The sequence below is a fragment of the Anarrhichthys ocellatus genome, unplaced genomic scaffold (genome assembly GCF_004355925.1).
Source record: "Anarrhichthys ocellatus isolate YVR2014 unplaced genomic scaffold, GSC_Weel_1.0 scaffold1, whole genome shotgun sequence".
NCBI classification, from domain to species: domain Eukaryota; kingdom Metazoa; phylum Chordata; class Actinopteri; order Perciformes; family Anarhichadidae; genus Anarrhichthys; species Anarrhichthys ocellatus.
Genome location: NW_022280031.1, coordinates 2,133,377 through 2,149,308, shown reverse-complemented (window position 1 = coordinate 2,149,308; position 15,932 = coordinate 2,133,377). Strand labels below are relative to the sequence as shown.

At 40.4% G+C, this 15,932-nt stretch overlaps 1 protein-coding gene across 7 annotated transcripts in view; it reads left to right on the top strand.

Annotated features, from left to right (window-relative positions):
• Nucleotides 1-15,932, top strand: part of r3hdm2 (R3H domain containing 2) — a 42,237-nt gene that overhangs the window by 18,086 nt on the left and 8,219 nt on the right. For 3 of the 7 annotated variants that reach the window (XM_031840290.1, XM_031840358.1, XM_031840428.1), the window contains 11 exons: nucleotides 211-289; nucleotides 1,321-1,380; nucleotides 2,051-2,191; nucleotides 3,193-3,301; nucleotides 4,495-4,590; nucleotides 5,023-5,072; nucleotides 5,735-5,788; nucleotides 8,647-8,882; nucleotides 9,704-9,867; nucleotides 10,361-10,459; nucleotides 11,729-12,022. In XM_031840290.1, the coding sequence (XP_031696150.1) occupies nucleotides 211-289; nucleotides 1,321-1,380; nucleotides 2,051-2,191; nucleotides 3,193-3,301; nucleotides 4,495-4,590; nucleotides 5,023-5,072; nucleotides 5,735-5,788; nucleotides 8,647-8,882; nucleotides 9,704-9,867; nucleotides 10,361-10,459; nucleotides 11,729-12,022 (1,382 nt within the window). The remainder of the gene's footprint in view (nucleotides 1-210; nucleotides 290-1,320; nucleotides 1,381-2,050; nucleotides 2,192-3,192; nucleotides 3,302-4,494; nucleotides 4,591-5,022; nucleotides 5,073-5,734; nucleotides 5,789-8,646; nucleotides 8,883-9,703; nucleotides 9,868-10,360; nucleotides 10,460-11,728; nucleotides 12,023-15,932) is intronic. The other 4 variants (XM_031840498.1, XM_031840574.1, XM_031840709.1 and 1 more) reach the window with 4 other exon arrangements.

Genomic DNA, 15,932 nt, shown 5'->3' with positions numbered 1-15,932 from the left:
GAGAACAGCAGCAGCTAGCTGGTGTCTCATGCTATCTGCTTCTTATGTTTATCCTCCCTGAACAACCTGGAATTTCATTGTTGGCGTGTTGGGGTGCCATTTTAGGAGCTCTTTATGGAAGTGTCTCTCGCTCTCTCTACTGTACATAACCAGTCCCTCAACCTTTTCTTCCTCTTGCCTGCCTATTTACGGTTTCCTTCTCTCTGTTAGACTCCAGTCAGGAATACACTGACTCCACGGGCATCGACGTTCATGAGTTTCTGGTCAACACACTGAAAAACAATCCCAGGTATGACATTGCCACCAAAGGTTTACTGATATCCACAGCTCTCACAGCCAGCGTTTCTCAGATCGGAGTGAGACGAGGAGAAAAGGTGATGTTGTGATCTTCGCAATAAAACATCTTTGATGTGTCGAGTCTTGGCCAATCAGCGTTAAGATGTCTACACCGTCTTCATTTCCCTCCGTTAAAGTTTAAGTTACGTTATGTTCCATTACCGATCATACTTGCTGAGTTAAGTTAACGTCCACTGCATGCGGAACTTTGTCGACTTTTAACGTTCGTCATTATCGTGATTTAGGAGGAAAAAACGTAACGTGATGAAACATGCCCCCTAAAAACAAATCACTTTATTTTGTACAGGCGATGGTTCTCGCTACTCCTGCTATCTTTGTTTTCATATGACTAAAACTTTAGAAAATGAGACCTCGGTCTCTATGGATTTTGTCTAAATAATAATAATAATATTGATTGAAAAAAATAAAAATGCTAACTAGCCAGCTGTTCAACTAGAGCTGAAATACTGATTAATAACTGAATAATAAATTCGTTTTTGGCTTAAAGTAAATGTCTTATCACTTAATTTTCTTCCCAGAGTACAACAGAATGCTACATTTTAAAGCTCATATATAAAATAAAATTCTCCCGGGAGCATGCCGTGTGTGTGTGTGTGTGTGTGTGTGTGTGTGTGTGTGTGTGTGTGTGTGTGTGTGTGTGTGTGTGTGTGTGTGTTTCTCTCTCTCTCATCTTTTTGGCACACACACAGCTTTCTATCTGTAGATGAACTGTTGATATAAAATGTATTATATCCCCCAAAAATGCCAACATGATTTCCTCCAGTTGTGTAATGAAGGTCTGATAAAAATGCAGTCTGAAAACGATTTTTGGAAGGATCACCGTTGTAGTAGAAGTGAGACAAGCGTTTCTTCCCATTCATCATACCTTTGATCTTTGGTTGGTATGCTTGCTGCACTCTGTCAGTCACTGACACAGTGCCCCTCTGATCTCTCTCCCTCTCTCTCCCCCTTTTGGCCCAACAGGGATCGAATGATGCTGCTCAAACTAGAACAAGATATCTTGGAGTTCATTAATGACGACAAGTAAGCCACGTTCTTCATAACCGCTCTCTTTTATTTAAATTTAGCCCTTTTACATCCTTTCCTTTTTATTTATAGATTGCTGTGCTGATGATATAAATATGGCAAGTTGTAGTTGATTTTTATTGGGCTGCCAGTGTTTCTGGCTCAGGACTCATGTTCCCCTGTAAACAGAATAGTGCTGTTTTAGTATTATGATTTTAAATCTGTCTGAAAGCACTAAATCATCTTGTGCTCAATAGCCAAATTATTTGTCCCCAAAGTGGAATATCGTGCTTGTTCACACTAAAAAAAAAAAAAAAAAAATAAATAAAAAATCATAGAGGGGGCAATTCTTGTGGGAAACGAGATAACAGAAAGAAGTACAGGAGTTACACAAATTACATAATTGGAGTATTTATCACTGCTCTTTAGAAAATATCTAAAATGCAAATTTGTTTGAAAAGGGATGGGTTTTTTTTTTTTTTTTTTTTCAGACAATCCCTCAGAATGCAAATCCATTTGTTCATAGAACAAACATGAGAGGGGTTATCTTCGCAACATATTTTGAATGCTGAAAAGAACTATACCTGTGACAGTAGACATTACAACATTCAACAAAAACACTCTGATTTAGCAATTAGGTGCAGTGTTGTAATAACATGTGCTACTTTGTCTTTTGTGTCCGCTGCAGTAACCAGTATAAGAAGTTTCCGCAGATGACGTCTTATCACCGCATGCTGCTGCATCGTGTGGCCGCCTACTTCGGCATGGACCACAATGTAGATCAGACAGGCAAGGCTGTCATCATCAACAAGACGGGCAACACGCGCATGTGAGTGTAGCTCCTAACTGTGGTCCAGACTTCAGCAGCTGCAGTCCCATATCTTTATATTGGAAGGCATAGAATGTAGAGCCATTTAAAACACTTCAAGAAACATAACATTTTATTCAGATGTAGCCAAGTACGGGCTATCTTAAGCCAATTAAATCCAGAAGAAATGTAAACAGCCTCAAGGGAACACACAATAACAAACCCATGTGGCTGAGATTGCTGTGACAAACCACAGAAGAATCTCACAGATATAAACTTAGAAGTTTGAGCAGAGTGAAGAACAACCCTGAACCAAAGTTTTGACAGACCAGCAACATGTAAGCAAATGGAAAGTTTGTTTCTGCTGAAAGCTGACACATTATCAAGCACACATGTGCACTTTAGATGGAGAGAGATAAGAAATTCTTGATTTAGCAACCCGCACGCTGTTTAAAGTTTGGTTTTACCCAACAGCTGTTAAGTAAAATAGGTGTAGGTAATAAATTTAGCATCACTGGGAATTTAACCATTTGAACCAGGAAATGTATTAAATGTATTATTAAAAAACGGTAAAAGGGAAATAATTTAACGTTGATGATTCATTTAGGGGCTGATGGGAAAGCCACCAACACAAATAACAACTGTTTAGTTACAAATTTGTGATTTTAAGTTTCCTAAAGTGTGACGTACAAATCATCTGGTTAAAAATACAGTTTTGCCAAATCTGGAAAAAATAGTTTCTTGTAGAGGTGTTTATAATGTTAACAGCAGCCAGGTGCAGTTAATGTGTGAGGATGTGTTGGTATACCGCGGCAAATCACAAAACTCAGAAGTGGACAAACAAAATCTGTGCAGATCTGATATTCAGATTTAGTACTAGTTCTAGTATTGACACTTCTAAACATGCCACTTTCTGCTGTTAACATGCTTCAATGTTTCCTCTAATGCAGTCAAACGTTATGTTTTGTCTAGCTTTGTTTTAGTATGTTACAAAGCATGCCTTTTGTCCTCATGTTCTACAGCCCAGAACAAAGGTTCTCCGAACACATCAAGGATGAACGTAACATGGACTTCCAGAAGAAATTCATCCTTAAGAGAGATGATGCCAGCATGGACAAGGACGATAATCAGGTAGGCTGCATCATACACCAAGACATTACTAACTCTCTCCAACTATAACAGGAGAGGGGAAACGGTAGTCGAGATGTGATGATATAGGACCGTTAATTGCCTTTTCCAGATCAGAGGAAAGAAGGCAACTTTGATGCCAACTGAGCGGTGAATCAAACACTTTTTCATTGTTTCAAATAAAACCCGTAACTTAACAGAGGAGTCTTAATTGATTTATGAACGGGTGTGAAGCAGCATCCTTCCCAACAGAGTGGAAAATTGGCATTTGAAAGGGGACTTGGGATGGTACTTACAATAACTAACACAGTCCCCACTTTTAGGTTGTGTTGAAGTCCAAACAGTTAGCCTCTCTGTCCCCTGGTTCAAACGACATTTTGAGATATTATGCTAATTAGGCATCCCGGGCTTCCTATATGCAAAATGCTTTTGTGAAATTGTTAATGATAAAGCTAGAATTGGAGATGGTGTGCTACCACTTGTCCATTTGAAATACCAGCACCACTGAGAGTGTACTAAACTATTAATAAGCCATTCGTATGTTATGACTTTCATGTTCCTGGTGCTGTCTCTCAAAATGACACGGTACAGTTTGCGATGCATTTAACATCTCCTCCACTGCTGCTGATTCCTTCCTTGAGCCACAAAACTGTGTTGCCTGGAGCAGTGCTTTTTGTGATGCACAGATGACTGTGTGGTCGGACTAAGTAATGACCCAAAATAAACATTTAAACTCTTTATGTCAGCAATAAAACTCACAACTGCAACAATATTTATTCATTTTAAGAGGAAAATCTTTTCTTGTACAGACATGTAACAATAGTTTATGAGGTTTTCAGGAACAATATACACTTCTTCATTCCTTCCAACAGTATTTCAAGACTTGTCACTTGTCTTTGGCGCCTAATGCTTCTGCATATTTGCCATTTTCCTTTGTTCTATCACGTTTGTGGTGTCAAACCTTCCCACGCAGCTTCCGCCACTTTTAAACATTTATTTTGCACAGTTTCCATTATGTTTGTTTTGACGGCAAGCAGCTGCTCTCCCTGGAATGCTACTGTTGTTATCATGTTGCTATCTTTACAGCAGGTCGCACTACGTGTGGCTATACATGTATTTAATTAAAACGTAAGTATATAATTGTGAATAGTGCAAGTTAGTCATTTTTCTGATTTGATTGTTTTCCCAAATGTTAGATCCGTGTGCCGCTGCAGGATGGGCGACGTAGCAAGTCCATTGAAGAGCGAGAGGAAGAGTATCAGCGGGTACGAGACCGGATCTTTGCCCGAGAAGTAAGTATTGGACCTGGGCAGGGTAGCAAACACTGGGAAAGACAGATTAACATTGAACCACAAAAGCTGTTACTTCCAGCTCCTTTGACCAGTGACAAGATAGTGGTTCCCAACGTGTTTTGCTTCGGACTTGTTAATAGGGAACATTCTGTACTTCATCACAGGGTGCATGTCTGTGAGTTGTGAGCAGTTCATATGAAGAATGTTTTTTTTTTTAATCCTCTCAGACTGTTAAATACTGTTTCATAGTTTGTAGAGTCCTGAAGAGGTAAAACGATGCACTGTTTTTTTCCATGCTGGTAATCATGTGGGAACCACTGCTTTAAACGCCACGTCACATCAATACATATGATTTCAAACTTAAAGTGTTAATGTGCAAATCGTGTTGGTTTTAAGTACTCGTGGATGAATGAAGCATTTCATAATGTGTAGGTGTCCTTTTTCTTACAGTCCTCTCAAAATGGATACATCAATGACAACAGGTAAGATGATTCATCCTACCAGAGACTCTGTGTGCAATTTATAAGACTCCATCTTTGCCATTTTCCCCTTAAAGATACAGTTTGCTTGTTAGGTTTCAGTTATGAAAGGTGGAAGGCTTTAGACTCATCAATATAACATTTTTCATTTTATATATATTTCTATATATATCTTTTTTTTTTTTAAATCTGACCACTTCCAGTAATGTACCCATTCAAAAGGTGTTGTTCTGTTTATCGCCAGTCAGATGATCAATATGCATTTGCTGACGGTTTCTCTCCTGTGCCAGATTTTCAAGTGTTGTTTTCATGTTAGACTGTGAGGGACACACTGTCTTTGAGGACCATTTGCAGGTAGCGGAACAAATGTTTTCTAGAAATAAGTTAGCTCACACAGCAGTAACTGTCCATCCCTAGGCACCCTGGCCATTGAGCTTGAAAGATTAGGACTTAATATGCTGAGAGAGAGGATGTGTGGGGTTTTCAACAGTCAAAGTTTCTGCGTTTTTTTTTTTTTTTTTTTTTTTTTAGGGGTAAAATTTTTTGCAGTGTCCTTACCTGCTTCCTCTTCCCCCTCTTCTCACACACACCACCACACCTCCCCTTCCTGTTCTCCAATCCAGTCCTGTAACCCCAGCATTTTCTCCTAATGTTAACCCCAACAGACTTTCCACTGAGGGCTACTGCTCTAGCTCTCAAAAGAGGAGGCAGATCTTTAGGTATTGGGGTGCTGATGACTTTGACTTGTGTGTTGCCATGCCCATTCTTTGAAAGTGGTTTGGTGATGATAGTGGTGACTTGTGGTGGTTTTTATTATCCTTGCTTGGCGTAGTCGGCTGATTGATGGCTATTACAGCACTGCACCGTGGGGCTTCCCAATGGCCCATGCATGGCTGCTTTGTGGTTTCACTGGGAACTAACTGACCTACTTACCCTTCCACCCATCTACCGTCAACTACATTTAATATAAAGTAACTGCATCGCTTCCACAGTAATCTGTTTGTTTTGTGGTCGACTTAGTCTTGTAGTTTTTTGTTTTAACATGTCACCTGTTGCGTAGTAGCACATACAATATGTAAGCAGTACATACATGCAAAGAAAACAAAAAGCTAGCTATCAGTTATTTTCATTGTTGATTGTTTGTTTTTTCTTGATTAACCGAATAATCTTTTGGTCTATAAAATATCAGACAGTGAAAAATGTTCTTCACAGTTTCCTAGAGCCTTTGATCCGACCAGCATCAAATCCCAAAGATATTCAATTCACTATTGTAGAGGATTCACAAAAAAGTGCACACAAAAAATGTGTTATTATTATTTTGTCAAATCATATTTTTGTTGATCAACTAATCGATTCAGCTCGAGTGCAACTGTACAAAGCATTCTGGTTATTTTTCCTTTTTATTATGTAAATGTATTTGATGTACATTCTGCTATTTGTAAACATGTTATTTAGAGCTTTTAAGTGTATCCCCTCTTTAGCTTTTTATATAAATCATTTTAAGACTTGATTTTTTTTGTCTTTTTAGACTATTTACTAATTTCTTTGATATGCAGAAATTTCATTAGAGGTTGACATATAATATGTAATATAGTGATTCGGCATTTAAGATTTATGTTTGAAGTTTAGAATTTTGTCCTTTTTCCATTTCACCTAAAATGAGCTTAATATCCCAACCTCAGCATTTACATAAAATACACAGGTGTTGACCTTTACAGAGAACACGCTGTTCAAAAAAGAAACAATAAAACCGCAGACGTCACTTAAATGAACCAAAACAAGAAGCTCTTCTGTGATGGGTGGATTTAGCCGTCTTATAAGGATCGAGAGTGAAGGAAAGACAAACAACAACAACAACAGCCTAGGTTCCCCTGTTCGTGCCTGTGATGGGGAATGGTGTCGTGAGGAGAGAGTGGAGATGAAAGATCATGTGATCAACAGCAGAATCCCTCCTCCTCTCCCTCCTCCTGCTTTCATCTTTGTCTGCAGAGCGAAGCGAACAAGTGTGCGCCTCCCTTTTTACAGAGAGCGGCAGAGCACCCACCCTTCCCTTAAAATAGGCTGTGCAGGGAGAGGACTCAAAATAGATCCTCCAATAATTAGTCTCTCTGAAATATTTATCAGCCACAGCCACCTTCAAATACCACTCACTGTCGCTAGCATTTTACAACCCATACCACATCCCCGTTCTCATCATGGAGATTCCCACTATCAGCCTCACATGTTTTGAGTTAATTTCCCTCTTGTTCTCTTCACACGGACACACTCTGTTCATATCCCTCTTTCAGTTCTAAGAGGGTGGAAAAAAGCAAGTGTTTACTGTTTTATTTTTTTACTCTGCTGTCCTCAATGCAGAGTTGCAGGTATCTGCTCACCTGCAGGGCTTTCTATTTACACTTAATGCTACAGCACCAGCATGTATAACACTTTTGTTTTTATTCATTTTAATTTAACTGTTATTTTCCAGCACAGTAGGACATATTCAAATGGCACAATACTATTCTTAATGCCGACATGTCGATGGCAGACCCAACCATTCGCTTGTGATGGAGGGGTTTCCCAAAAGTGGTGGTTACGCTCACAGTGTGATCATTGGTTTTCTTGGCAGCTGCCCTTATCCAGGGTGACAGCATCACAACAACACAATGAGTGTGTACAGTGTACGGCAATACAGTTTAAAGAATAGTGGTGAACCAGTGGTAGCAAGTTATTTTGTAGATAGTGTGTGTGTGTGTGTGTGAGTCTGGGTGTTGATGTACATGTGGTTTTGTTTACAGGTGTACGTTTGTCATTTCTTGTCTTCAATACAACGTATCTCAAGTGCATGTGTTCCAGTTTATCTGTATTCAAATGTATAACACGTGCGTATGCAAGTGCTCATCCTGTTAAGTCTGTTATGTGAATGTTGTCTCCAGTCATTGATGGTTTGTGTGTTGAATTCACGGATGTTTGTCTCATCTAGTGTCTAGTGTAAGGTCCTGTCACACCCCAGTGTTGATTGTCTGGAGCATCTTTTCTCCCTGCATGTATGTGTTCCTATGTGGACGGGTTTGTAAGTATGTGTGTTGCGTGTGGATGTGTGTGTGCGTGTGTGGTTCTATGTTTAAATTTTGGAATAATATTGTTTGGTGGTTTGTTGCCTGATTGTGGTTTCACTAAAGCAGCCAATATGCATCTGTGTTGAATGCCCCATCCTAAATACAGCCTGTCACACTGTGTCCTCTCTACCTGTTGATGACCTTACTGTGCTCTTCTGCTTCTGCTCTCCCCTCTATCCTACTTTGTCTTTTATTGCCCTTGTTTGTTTCCATCTACATTTTATTCACCAATGTGCACACCTTCTGTTTTCTATACATTCCTCACCCTGCCCATGTACATTTTTGTGTCTCTCTCTCTCTCTGCTGACTCAACTCTGCTTTCAACACACCTCTCTCTTGCTACCTCTTAACCCTGCTGTTACTTCACCTCTCTTGTCCCCCCACCCTCCTTTTTATTTTCTGCATCCATCCCCACTTCACCCACTTGGTTTCATCTCTTTGTCTCTCTCCTCGGTCTCCCCGGGTCTGTCTTCTCTCAGAGGGAACCGTGAGAGCTCCAGCCGGGCGTCTAGCAGTCGTCAAAGCAGCACAGACAGTGACATGAAGTGCCTGGAGCCACGACCCTGGAGCAGCACCGACTCAGACAGCTCCAACCGCACCCTACGGCCCCCCGTCACCAAGGCTAGCAGCTTCTCTGGCATCTCCATCCTCACCAGAGGGGATAGCCTTGGCAGCAACAAAGGCTCACAGGGAAGCTGCAAAGGCTCTCGCTCTGGTAAGGACTGTGGAGGGAATTAGGTCTTCCTAGTGTATGTGCTTGCATTAGCTACACCATTACTGAAAAACTGTCTTTACTATTCATTTAAGTTATTGCTGTTTAAGTTTAAGTACAGCATAAACTCTCTCCTGTCAGGTTCTTGGAGGCAGTCAATGGTTTTATCTAGCTGTTAGCATTTTCTTTTTGAGCTTTCTTATGAAATTCCATGACACTGTTGCTCTTGGCTGCCTGACTGATGATTCAGTCCTTGCTGTTTCGTCAGCAAAGACGTCAGCAGACGCTTTCGACTCATTGACTCATTAATTTATTTCCTCTGTTGCACAATCCGTAGGAAACTTCTGTGGGTTAAACTGGACCAACTAAACACGTACACAGACTTGTAGGCATTGCAACATTAAAGATGCCATCAGCCCATAATTTAACACACTCTGTAGGAGCTGGTGGTAAACTCCTTGAATATAATGCAACCCACACTTTTTCAGATGTAATGTCCGGAAAGAAATGTCATCTTATATTCTGTATTGTATATGGTATTTGATCATATTTTACATTACCTGAATGCTAAAACAAAATGAAATCCTTTGACACTATGAATGACCCCAGGCCCAATGCATTCAACTAGAGACAGGCTTCAACTCTTGTGGGAATGTTGAATTGAGTTTGCCTTCTCGTGGTACAGAAAGATTTCCCATTATGTTGTAAAGACGAGGATAACAGAAGAAATAGACCCAGGTACATGAATAACAGCCTACATTGTGTTCTAAATGATTTTGATAAGGAAGATTTAGTGGGTTTCATGTCTTCTTCTGCATCACTAGGCCTGCCCCTAGTCAGTCCTGATGTGTGTCCCCCACCTGCAGCCTCCCAGTCCAGCCGTAGCCTCCTCCCCTGCCCATCGCAACAGCCACAGTCCCAGGTTCCGCCTCAGACGGCCCTGCTGCCCACTCCACAGCAACACCCCATGAACCACATGATCGCTCAGGTATGAACCCCCACTACCTGCATTTATATCCACTATATCAGTACAAATGAAGAGGCCCTTTAAAGTTAGAGGATCTAATTCAATCTGGTGATTAATAGAACATCTTTAGTGATCGTATGTCAACCCTCCTACTCTAAACGGGTTGAAATGAATGTTGTGCCTGACACTCAATCTTGTCACATGTAAGGAGAAAGTACTTTGAGCAACATTATAAAAGTTAACTTATATAATGACAGACAGTTCCTCTCTTGTTCCTCTCTGAGTTGTAGTAATTACATCTGACTTTGTCAACACGGTTGGATTGTTTTTGTATAATATTTAGAAACCAAATTGGATTTCCATTTCTATCCTATCTGTTCATTAACAATTTCTCCTCTGTGTTCTAACCCACATCTTTGTTATTTCTTCATTTATTTTGACTCCCTCCCTCTCACTGTCTTGCTCCTCTCTCTCTGCCTCTGTATTTCCTCCCTCTTTATGGCGGTGTGTATAGCCAGTGGCATCTCTGCAGCCCTCTCAGCCTGTCTCCTACTCCAGCCCTTCCTGCCCCCAGGTTCTCCTGCCAGTTTCTCCTCCCCAGCAGTACACAATGGTACTGACGCCTCTCTTAGCTTCATCTCCAAATATTCATTTAGTTACAGACTGCATTACTGACACCCTCGCACTTTGCATTTAGATATTGCCTTTTCATTTCTGCTAGAAACTCTTTCTCTGTCATACCTTGTTTTCATTCACATTAGTTTGGTTTTTAGCAGCAGTCGGAGAAGAATTATGTCTTTGCCGCTCTGGCTCATTCAGGTAGTGCTTTAGCAAGAAAAGCCGTTTGCTCGTGTATATGACGTTTGCTTTATATGACGTGAAAATGTGGCAGTTGTGCTTTGCAATTCTTTATTTGGGTAATTATAATGGTTTAAATACATTTTGTTTCCTTTTTGATGTGAAAAATGTTTTAGGTCCCACCATAATTTTATATTGGATTCCCTTTTTTGGGAAGCTAATTTATTAATGATACTGTAGTCAGTGATTTACATTCTTTGAATGAAACTGGTTTGTGTTAAGACGTAACAAAAGTATTTAAACTTGAACCCTAACCTCCCAGAACAAAATGTATCTGGGTTTAAAGATTTTTATAGAATTTGAGAACAACTTAATTAAATGTTACATTTGCCCAATTTGTTTAAATTGGGTAGTATTCACTTCCCACATAAATTCACAAAATTATTGAAATTGCAGCTCTCTCATCCTGTTCTGTCAGCAGTGACCGGATGAGTGTTCGTATAGATCTAAACCTTAACAGATCACAGACAGATGTGAAGATCCAACAACTGCATAACTGTGTCCTTAACTTAAACTTGCAGTCCAGTTTTTGTTATTGTGCTGGATTCAGAAATAAATAAATTGGTATTGATCTCTCATCTCTATGAAAGATGATGGATGGGGTTTTTTTTCCCCCAAAATGTCAGTTTCCTTAATACTTTCATCTAATGTCCTCTCAGACTGTTGTTAATGTAGCATTGTGGCTTTAGGGATCACTTTGAATCACTCAGACAAATCACATGAGGCACTGATCTGGAGATACCAGCAGCTAACAAGACTTCTATATAAAGATACATCTAGCTGCTGTATCAGCTTTATATTCATAGATGATGCATGCGGTGACTTGCTGCAATGCACTTTATGGCTAACAATGCCTGCTAGTGTTTCAGAGTACTCTACTAGTACTACAGTGTAATTTGCAGATAATTGTATCACACATGTTGTACTAAATACTGTGTAATCTAGATTCATACTAATCATTTGGTACTTGTGGTTATAGTTTATAATCAAAACCCACCAATGACATCATACCAATTCCTCACAGGGAGAAGAGCTGGCGCCCCAATTCACCCAGATGACGCTGAGTCGGCAGAGCTCCAGTGAGAACCCTGAGCCTCCACCCATGTATCAGGCTCCTCCCACAGTGCTGACCCAGCACCCCCCTCCCCAGACCGGATACATCATGGCTACCACGGGTCAGCCTATGCCGCCTCCGTCTGGTTACCAGCCGGCCACTGGACACCCCCATCCTCCACCTCCACCGCCTCCTCCATCCCAACCCGTCATGCAGGCCCCACCCCCCCCACAAGGCTACATGCAGCCCCCTCCACCTCAACAGGTATGTCGTCCTCCACAGCTTGTGATGTATTAAGGCATCAGACACGGGTTCAAATCCAGTTCTCACGTCTTTTTAAGTTTTGTTTGAATGTCATTCAAGTACCAGAAGCAGTGTTTGGCAGAAAGTGATAGTTCTATAACACAGTATAGAAATATTGAAATATTTTATAACGATTGTGGGACCTGACCTGCCTGGCACTCTGGTATTGTCTTGTGTGGCAAACCCCCTCAATTTAGAATTTTATTGGCTTTAACATATGATAAGTATATTTTGTACCATCGTCATAATAGCAATGTATTTTGTATTGTAATTGAGGCTTGCAGACTAAACAGGCATTCATATCCAAAGAGAAATACATACACAAGAATCAACACACAAATAAAACAAAGTTAAATGCAATGTCTCGTTGTTCTATGGCCACCGTACTGGACAAGTAAAATGTGTTTTCACGTGGTAATTTGATATTAAGTTAAGTTATCATCTTGGATGTTGTTTAATTCACTGCACAGAACGATCCCCACATCAAACAAGGTTGAGAACCTTTAGAGCGTTCACTTCATTTTGTTTTGTGGATATTACTGCTGTGGACAAACCCGATTCCAGGAAGAACCGATGATATGAATGCTAATTGTTTCTGGTAATCGAGGACTTGAGTGCTGTTGATTTTATGGAGGGAGCTGCTATCTGTGCTGGAAGAATTCAAGTGCACCAATGTTATGCATGTGGGAAAGTGTTGATTTCTCCTTTTTAGGTTTTAATTAATTTCAAACACACTTGACACCAGCTCCATTCATATCAGACTGTTCCTGCTTCCTTGAGATTTTTGACACTGTTGAAGATCATGTTCTTTACACCTCATATTAATGATTATGATTAATTAGAGTGTTAATGTAAAGATGTATTGATGAAAGAGAAGAGTACACATTGGGATCATCGCTGACATCGCTGACAGTCTTCTGGTGGTTTTCCTTTACAGGAAACAAGGTTTGTCTATTGCTTTGCAGATATTTTAAATCATACATGCAACAAGTCACAACAAAAGATGAAGCTGTTGCAAGTAACTCCACAAATGATCCTTTTAACATTGTTAAGCTGTCTATGTTTGCAAATTCATCTTCAAATGCTAATATGTTGCATCCCGTGTAGTGTGGTAATTATAGCCACACCCAAATCTCACCTGCACCTGGGTTTGGGAATTGGGCAATTGATGGATTTAAGACCGTGAAACTGTTCTGAACTGAATTATTTGGTGGATAATAGTTAAATACCTCCATCTCCTCCTTGGTGGTAGTTTTAGGCTGAACGCGACGCTCAGTCTCCAGCAGGTCCTCAGGTATTCAGCATTTTTAATGTAGGTAGATCATTTTGACTTGGTCATTTTAAAAGTAGCTCGCAAGTCAAAAAAGTGTGGGCACCCCTGGTGTACCGGGAAGTAACTACTGATAGATTGTTGCAATAAGACATTTGAGAGTTGCTGAACTATGGTGCTATAAAGTAAGATAAATTAACAGCAATTACAGTTAAACAACGTCAAACGAGGAATTAGTTTCCTTATACAAGGAAATGGTAACTAGTTTAATAGGCAAGCCAACTCTAGAATACATTGTGTCAATTTGATATGTTTCCACATACACACTAATCTATGTTGTTGTTCAAAGTGTCAATGAAGGGTAAAAATAGCAGTTCATGCATCCTTATTCAAATGTATCTCCACAGTGGAAATGCTTTGAAATTAAACAAATGCACATAAATTAGGTAAATAACATAAAACATAGTCTCATCCTGCGTTTTACTGCTTATGGTGTGTGGTAAGTCGGAGCTCACGCACGCGCACACACACATACACATAGCCCCGCACAGCTGAGAGTTGATGCACTGGTTGCGTCGCTGTGCATGAAAGCTTCTTGAGTAACACCTGTGTGACAGCTGACGTAAAAACGAAGGATTGGACCGGGCTCAATATGGCCGATACCATTCAGTTAGAAAATGCCTTGGTCAGACCTGATACAGATCTTTGGGATCTAATCACAGGGAAAGTACAAATTTCCATCAAAGAACCATTTAAAGCCAAGAAAGTATTCCTTGATTATTCATTTATTTTTGGAAACTTGTGTGCCTGTAGACAGATGTTCAGCCCGCTGTGCACCTACAGACCAGGTTACACTTGCTTAGCCATCAATTGGAAGAGTACTAATGTAACTCTTAACATTTATCTCTTTTGTAATGACGAACCCATAAAAACAACACGTAACTGTAAACACGACCCAGTGATGCATAAGTACCATAAATATTACAAGTTGAGAAGAGCTTTCTTTCATCAATTCAAAGAGAGACACAACCGGGATGTGGTTCCTCTGAAGCAGCAGGGTTCACCCAGTCGGGGAGTTTGATCCTCGCCCCCAAAGAGCCGTGTGTCACCTCAGCTCGCCTGTCACATTCTTCCGATTGCCGAGGCGGTGACAATAATGAGTTCTCTCACTCTCTGTCACTCACACTTTTCCTTCCCTCCCTCAGGCTTCTGCTTGAATCCATAAAGAAGTTATTAGAGTTCATTTCAGCAGAGAGGACTAAATTGACCTGGCCATTAAACACCCTGTGGGAGACATTAGGCCCTGTAATGTTGCTCTGGGGCTAAGTAGGAAAGGAACATAGTCTGTTTAGTAGAGTTTTTAATAGCGGAAGTGACTAAATTACTTTTTTTAAATTGGTTATAGCGTTGTGTTCATATGAAGGCAATCTGGGGGTCACTATTATCGCCTTAAAGAAGCTTGCCAATTAGAGCCTCCCAACAATAATGAAGTACACCATCACAGGGCCAGACTTCTTCCACAGGAGATGTGATGGAGAGTAGACCATCTGCTGGAATCAGGAGCACATTTTAAAGTACTCCAACAGCTCTGCAAACCAGTAGTTGTATGTTACGAAGGCATACAACCACAAGGAAGTAATACTATCTATTCATTTTCTTTTTAATGGCTCTTATTTTCTGCACTTTTTATTTAGTAGTTCCAAGCTCTGACTTATGTAGACGGCGTCTTTTCATGCCTTTTATCCTCCTACACACCTTCATATACTTAGTCGTCACTCTTAGATTTCCAAACGGTATTGGCTGGGTAAAGGAAGAGGCTCGGTTTAGCTCAACGTGTGGGTGGCCGACGGTGTAACGGGAGTGCAAATATTGACACTGCTACAGCCTCTTGTTGTCATGTATGCAGATGAAGGCGGAGGCAGGAGCTATCTATCTTCCCAACATTCAACTTCCTCTGTTTGTCCATTTGATGTCTTGTTTGGAAACTCTCTATGCTACATTTAGCCCAGTTGTGTAAGCTGAGAGCTGTTCAAGCTTCAACGTTGGATACTTGGACCTCTGTAACTGTTGCACATTGTTCGCTGCTTGCTGTTAAACATTCTTTTGTGCAAAATCACTGTTGATGTGTTGAACACTGACAAGGAGCAGAGAATTGAGTTCTCTAGGAATTGTCTTGAGTCTGTTATAATCAATATTTGATCAACAATGGATCACATGACTTCTTATGTGCAAGCCGTTGCTTATCGTTAAGTGGCGCAACGAAGCTGTATAGTAACTTTGAAGTCATTTTTTGGGGTTTTCCGGTCCAATACTTAAATGTTTTGAATCACTGTCGACAATCTTGTATGTTGACTCATTTTTGGCTACAGCAGGAGGCTGTTTACTGGGCTATCTACCTGTCCTGCACCAAACGCCAGACAGACACAGCTGGTGACCAGCTGGTGAACATAGTGGAGCAATTAGCAGCTGAAGCAATTCATAGTTTGTGGAGACAAAAAAACAAAAGTAAAAGAAGAGAGAATAGAATAGGCACCTGACTCCAAACGAATGCTCGTGTTGCTTCCTATCTGCTTTTTGTAGAAACAGTAAAGTGTTTGCTAG